Source organism: Diospyros lotus, chromosome 5 (genome assembly GCF_014633365.1).
Source record: "Diospyros lotus cultivar Yz01 chromosome 5, ASM1463336v1, whole genome shotgun sequence".
Lineage (NCBI taxonomy): Eukaryota > Viridiplantae > Streptophyta > Magnoliopsida > Ericales > Ebenaceae > Diospyros > Diospyros lotus.
This window is the reverse complement of record NC_068342.1, coordinates 354,204-361,044: the sequence shown is the minus strand read 5'-3', so window position 1 is coordinate 361,044 and position 6,841 is coordinate 354,204. Positions and strand designations below refer to the sequence as shown.

The following is a 6,841-nucleotide window of genomic DNA, read 5'->3' as shown; positions in this document are numbered from 1 at the left end:
AAGAAAGAGGAATGGCAGAGGTGGATGAATGAGTAGGGCTTGAGATGCGTTCAAATAAACGTACATTATCAGATCAGAATATTATTATAAATAGAAAGCCATGTATGTTACCAGCAGCGGCAGCACTCACAGTTGTTTTAGCCCACCACCTTATGAAGAAAGATATTTTAAGAGTAAATTAAATTAGTAGACCTCTAGTTTTATTAAATTATTATATTTTTAATTTAAGCACTACACTGACATTCTTCTTATTAAATAAATTTGTATATCACGGTAATTTTGTAAATATAATTTTTGAAAGGTTGGAGACATAATGATAGAATGCATTGCATTTATATTTAATCATAGAAAGCAAGCAGTATTTTGGAATTTAAAAATGTTATTTAAACACTTTTAATTTAAATATTAAACTCTAAATAACACTTTATATTTTAGAATTTGGTAAGCAAAAACAGGCGCGCCCACAGTCTTGTCTTTCTGGCAGCGGAGCAGAGGTTGCAGAATCCGCTTTGGCTTCCGCCGCGTCGTCCCACCATTCCAAATACCCTATGAAACCAACCCACCTCCCCATTCTCCCTCATTTCCTTCCCCCCTCTCTCTCTCTCTATCTCAACAAACAACAGAATACGAACAAGTTATGGCAGAGTCCAAAACCACCTCTTTCGAATCCATCAGGGAATGGGTCGTCCAGCACAAGCTTCGCACTGTTGGTAATTAATTTCTTGCCTTTTTCCTCTTCAATCTCTCTAATCTATTTCATTTCTATGTAGGTAGGTATGTAGTTGTTGGTGCTAGTGGTGCATCTGTATCAGCTAGCAAGCAATAGCATGCACTTGAATGAATGAATGAATTTGGGTGTGGATTTGGTTTAAATTGGTTGCTTGGAAATGAAGGGTGTTTATGGCTGAGCGGTATAGCGGGATCGATCGCCTACAACTGGTCTCAACCGGCCATGAAAACCAGCGTCAAGATCATTCACGCAAGGTACGTATAAATAGAATGCGTATTCCTCTCTAATTTATTTTCTTCGGATTACCAACCCTGGGTGATTTATATAATGTTTATATATATATATATATATAATCTCAGGTTGCACGCACAGGCTCTTACGCTGGCTGCACTAGCAGGAGCGGCTGCAGTTGAGTACTATGACCACAAAACCAAAAAGGAACCAAAGGCAGATCGCCCATATGCCAAGTTTCTCCGCTTGGACAAGACGGATTGAAATGTCTACTTATATTCCGACGTCGCCTATCTACTCAAAATCAAATGGACTGACTGACTAGTCTCTGCCAAATGCTTTGTCCTTCTATGCTATTATTCTATGCCTGTTTAAAGCTTGGGTGGGTTATTTCACTAAAAATGATTATGTAAACTACAAAACAATCGCCAATGATGACTCATCTTCAGTTCTCTACACAAACAATTACAGAACAAGAATGATCGTGGGTGTACGTACAGCTATAAGCATTAAAATGGCACGAAAACTCTACTGCAGTCTTGTAATATAGCAAAGCAGCTGGCTACTGAGACCATCCCGCAAGCAACACTCCGATCCACCAAGAAGAAGAAGAAGAAGATAAAGAAGAATAGAGAGTAGTATGGCCAGACCTCACTACCGATCTCAAGGAAGCAACAATACACCTCTAGCATCGTATTTTTACTTTCCAATCCCGAGCTCTTTCGTGATATCTCTTGTTAGGCTAAATTGCATAGTGTTGTGCCATGGGAATAGAGTTCGCGTAACCGGGAGTTTTCTTCTAAGATCCTGCAATACAATCGTCAGACAAAAGGGATGTATTAGATGAAGAAAATTATAGACCCAACAAAAAAAAAAAAAATCTGAGTGGTCAAATCCACCTCCTTCAATCCAAAAGGCACCTTACTTTCTGGAGATATTACGAAATCTTAAGGAATTCAAGCATGGTTGTTTAACAAGACAAAAGTGTAGCAAATAAGAACCAAGGCATTTATTTTAACAGGGAAGGCACACACAGCTATCTTTGGAATATGCAAGTATGATAAAAATTCTTTTTAATTTGATCAACATGGATAAAATGATTCATGCTTAGCATAGGTTACCATATGGCAACACTACACCTGACCTCCAACAAGAATGGTCCACCAGAGGGTCTAATGCTATTAAGCAAAATGGGAGAGTCAAGTATCATCTTGCGCAACAGGATGCAGGAGACATGCTGCATAAACAAAGAATATGACAGTCCAAGCATCAAATTTATGAGAACGGAATTAGATTTACCACCTTTAATTCATACGGGGAGCCATGCAAAGCAAATAAGGGTCCAGTCACTGGAAAACAAATATTGGAGGGATGGAGCTCCCTAAACTACGATGGGAAATTGAGCTTTCAAGGAGTAATAATTCGAAGAATGCCAAATAACTAGTGCAGTCCCATATTGGTAAATCGGGCACATGAGGCCATTTATATCAATTGAAACAAACTAAGCAACTCAAATGCTAAAATGGATATTCCATGCAAATTTTCCACAAAGAATTTTAGCTAGGGAATACCTTAAATGTGGTATCTGGCAAACTCAAGTAGGATGCCTGCCAATATGCAACCATCAGTAAAGATCTCCAGAACATTCCAAGCATTCAACCAAAAATAAAAACATAATGAGAACCTGAAGAGCAGCTAGATACTCTGTCTCATGGTGACGAATAATGTTGGTCAAAGAAAACGCGCAGTCATCAGGAGACTGAAAAAAAAAAAAAGATTACTAAAAATACGAGACAATTATGTTTCTCAATCTTCTATTTGTATAATCTTTCCAGGGTCAGAGACTTAAAAACTGGCAGTTACAAAATTCATCCCCATTCAAACAAAATTAAGTGAATCTATTAAATATACCCAATGAAACTGGTGAACTATCGATCCAAAGGCCTGACAAAATTAACACTTTAAGTCCAAGAAATTTTAGAATGTTAAATTGTGATCTCATGAGTTGGGAGAAATTGAGCGAGTAGGCAATCTTGCTTCAATACATTTCCAAAGCTTGTTAGAAAATATACTATTGGAGACTTGAAGACCAATTCGTAATCTATTTTCTAACATTCTTTTAGCCACTCCAACTATGTTGCTTACATTTTTACTTATCACACATACACATATATATACACACTTTTGATGCTTTGCTAACATAAATTTCTGCTGACGTGCTAACTGATCTAGTAGGCTATATAAGGAGTTTGAAAAGAGGAACCTCATAACATATGGCATTGCAATGAGGTAGAACAGTGAAACGGGTGGGAGTTACTTTTTATAACAACCTGAAATATTGTTGAATCCTTGCATTCATGTTTAGCATCTAACTGGACATTTCCCTCTTCAAAGTAATGGGCACCTACCTGAATGAAGAAAATTACAATTTCATTGTTAAATAAGACCATGCATACAGATGTAACAGATCCACTCCATCTAACCACAAGACCTTAAAAGATGTCTCTATAATTCAGCTCATATATGGTTATGCATTATACAGTTAAATATGAATACCTGCATTCTACCTCTTACTTCTATTATTTGCAAATCATCTTTGAAGTCAACATTCCATATTGAGCACCAACTTCCATTGCTGCAAGATGTACAAAAGAAAACATTAAAAATAGTTGAAGAAATGTAAAACCACCAAAACCACGAAACATGATGAATAAATTTGCAGGGTTACAAGGTCAAACATGGAATAGAAATTATCACTATAGACTGACTGGAAAGATACGGTTGAATGGAGTAAGTACTTTATATTGCTAACACCAAGCCTTTGACATGACCAATATCTCACTGGAAGTATTAGCAGATAAATACATCAGTAACATAAGGTCTACTGTCAATAAAATATTAACTTGTCTTGTACATGTGTGTGTGCGCGCGCGCGCGCGTGTTTATCGTGCTTAAGTTGATCTGACAGATAAGGTGAAATAAGCAGCCTGAAGTTAAATCGATACTTCGTCAAGTAAACTGAAAAGAACGGAATTAAAGAGAGTTCACAAGGAGGACAGCCAATATAACTTAGGGTTTTTGATGAAGAAGAAAATATTCTAATTCTTTTTTGAATGGAGGATCAATTGGGAAAAATAAAAATAAGTGAAGTGGAAAAAGGATTATTAAATTTTATGTTTGATAGGATATTGACTGATTTATCTTGATTTATCATATTCGTTTAAATTTTAGATTCTTAGACTTTCTCTTTCTTTTAGCCCTTACATAACAAAGAGTCCATTTCTTAACTTGAACCAATGATCTCCAGGGCACACCCTGCAGCCATGGTACACCCGTTCAGCTATGTGACCACTTGTCCACCCCATGTAATTCACCTACATGTTTCTTCTGGCTGATGTGACAGTTTAGACAACCTTTTGAGATTGTTCCTTTCCCTTGCAAACCTGGTATAGTCGAACCTACTTTAGCTTCTTACACACCCTTACAAACACTTGAGGCTCATGCCTTCGCTACTTGGACAAATTTGAGCCCATTGTATCCCTAACCAGATTTAGGCACACACTTCATTTTTTTCATCAGATGAAATCATGTTTGACACAATTACAAGGTGGTTGGCTGCTTAGAGCAGCCAGCCTGCTGCCACCTTCGCCTAGTATTCATCAACCTGTAACACAATCAGCCTCAGTCCTCCTCTGTGCTAACCATACACCTCATTGCACCAAATCATTCACAGCTAAGCTGGTGGCTCCAGGCCACTGCCTGCTGCAGCATGCAGTCCAAGCAGGATGCCCACATCCTTCTAGCACCACTAGGCACTAGGGTTTGGGGTATTATATATTTTGAGATCAATGCAAAGAATAAACAAACTTCAGTCTCATATTTGGCCAGCATAATATCATCATGGCAAAATGAAAAATTACATGAGGCAAAATCTCAAGCAATTGCACAGCATGCTAATGTATCATGAGAAATAATGACATTTACAGGTTAAAAAGTAACGAGTATAAGGCTAAAAAAAGTGGAGCCAACTTGACACACCAGAAATTCTGTGGGCTATGTCGAGCAGCTGAAATTACTACCACAAGCTCAAAATCTGATCCTGGTTCTTCCACTTCTTTTCCTCTGGTACAGTAAACTGAACACACTCCTTTTGGATATGCTTCCCCAACATATTTCATAATTTCAGCATCAAGTGCAGATCTACCACAAAAGAAAATGGCATAAGGAAAATGAATATAGCTACTAGGGATAAAATGAATCATGGTTGAACAGCCATCATCTAGTTCAATCAGCCAGTGGAGAACAATGGAAATGAGTTGTGTTTTTCTTGTGCATGGAAAGGAAACAACAAAGTTATTTGCAAGAACACAAATGCAGCCATCAAGTACAAATTAAACCTCCTGTCCCAGTCAATTTTTTAATGGTTAAATATTCCATTACCACATGGTTTAAAATAAAAAACCTCATATAGTAATACAGATGGAAGGAACTGGAGAAACAAAGTTACCGGTAATCCTCGATATATGCAGATGGAAGTTCTTGGTCACTTGCTGGTCTCACTTCTGTACAAACCTGAACAAATTTAGCATTTTATCACACGCAATAAGCAAGGAGGAACAGACCAACCACTCGTCAGAGGTTGAAATCAAGGGGGGAAAAACAAAGGTGGGCGTGTAAATGATTTGCTATAAGGCAGCTCAAGAACTGCATATATTGGAGATTCGTACGGTTGGTGGCAGGATATCTCTAGCCACTTACAAATTAATTGTTAAGATAGGATCAGAAATGGAGAGAACAGCAACAAGAGTTTAGATAATAGAATACCCAACTACAAAATTTAAGAATCTTTAGTGCCTTTACTTGTTAGCTCCCGCCTCACTGGGGATGATTAATAAGTGCTGCCCCACTTTCCTATCCCAAAAATGAAATGCACATCCTTCTTGAGACAAGGAAGACACTTACTTGCTTGACATGGTCCACTTTAGCGACTTGGGCAGTCCTGGAATCAAGGTATTCATTCTCATTAATCTCGCTAAAGGGAGTAATGAGAACCTGCAAACACACATGAGGCAGAGAAATAGAGAGATGTTAAGACCTTCAAAGGTAATACTAGACCATCACAAACACTATATCTTCCCACAAAATAGGAAGTTACTGTGTTGCAGAAAACTTAATCAGTCAACAGGTGGAGCGAAATAGTGAAGTTGTTGAAAAAAGCACAAATCGGAGTCGCAAAAACGTAAAAAGAAGAGGACAACAAGGACTTTACATCGGCGGTCGAGCCAGGCAAATTGAGGCATATCATGTGAGACTTGTTGTACAGAGGGAACGCCTCCGAAGCCGCCGCGTCGTAAGCATTGTCGTCATTCAAAACCGATCTAACGTCTGAAGGAAAAGAAAAACCGAAATGGTCTGCAATCAACTGAGGAGGCAAACAGAAATCCGAAGCAGAAACAGTTGAGGGAGCGAGAAGGGAGAGTGTGTAGTCTCTACCTTTGGCAACGTACTGGATTTCGCCGGCGGGGGAGTTGAGGAGGAACCACTTGGCGATCTCTCGCTTCTGCTTTTCGCTGAGCTCTGAGACTAAGTGGATATCGTCTTCCTCTTCCGCCATTTATCTGTCTAAAATTGGATTATTGTCTCCAAATGTGTTCCCTCTGATCAAATTCCTCTCTCTCTCTCTCTCTCTCTCTCGCTGGGGAATGGACGGGAAGGGATTTGGTTTGGATGGTGATCTGGAAAGGCCGTGCCACTCCAAATGATTTTGATCGGTGGGTTGTGCTGCTGTGGTGCGTTTTTGAATTCTAATTTCATTTCATTGGATTGGATTACACATGCATTACAGAAACGAATCGGGGTCGGGTAATCGGGTCGGGCCTT

General features: G+C 38.8%; 2 protein-coding genes across 2 annotated transcripts; one reads left to right on the top strand and one right to left on the bottom strand.

Annotated features, from left to right (window-relative positions):
• The first annotated feature begins 500 nt into the window (after positions 1–500).
• LOC127802003 (uncharacterized) lies at positions 501–1,426 on the top strand. The gene is made up of 3 exons (XM_052337607.1): positions 501–710; positions 894–984; positions 1,090–1,426. The coding sequence occupies exons 1-3, from the start codon at positions 638–640 to the stop codon at positions 1,223–1,225; spliced, it is 300 nt and encodes a 99-aa protein (XP_052193567.1). The 5' UTR covers positions 501–637; the 3' UTR covers positions 1,226–1,426.
• A 140-nt stretch (positions 1,427–1,566) lies between these two features.
• LOC127802001 (F-actin-capping protein subunit alpha) lies at positions 1,567–6,581 on the bottom strand. The gene is made up of 10 exons (XM_052337606.1): positions 6,455–6,581; positions 6,231–6,346; positions 5,924–6,013; positions 5,469–5,533; positions 5,000–5,161; positions 3,518–3,596; positions 3,292–3,369; positions 2,646–2,720; positions 2,533–2,568; positions 1,567–1,768 (listed from the first exon to the last, which is right to left on the bottom strand). Exons 1-10 carry the CDS (start codon positions 6,573–6,575, stop codon positions 1,661–1,663), a joined length of 930 nt encoding a protein of 309 aa, XP_052193566.1. The 5' UTR covers positions 6,576–6,581; the 3' UTR covers positions 1,567–1,660.
• Positions 6,582–6,841: the final 260 nt, after the last annotated feature.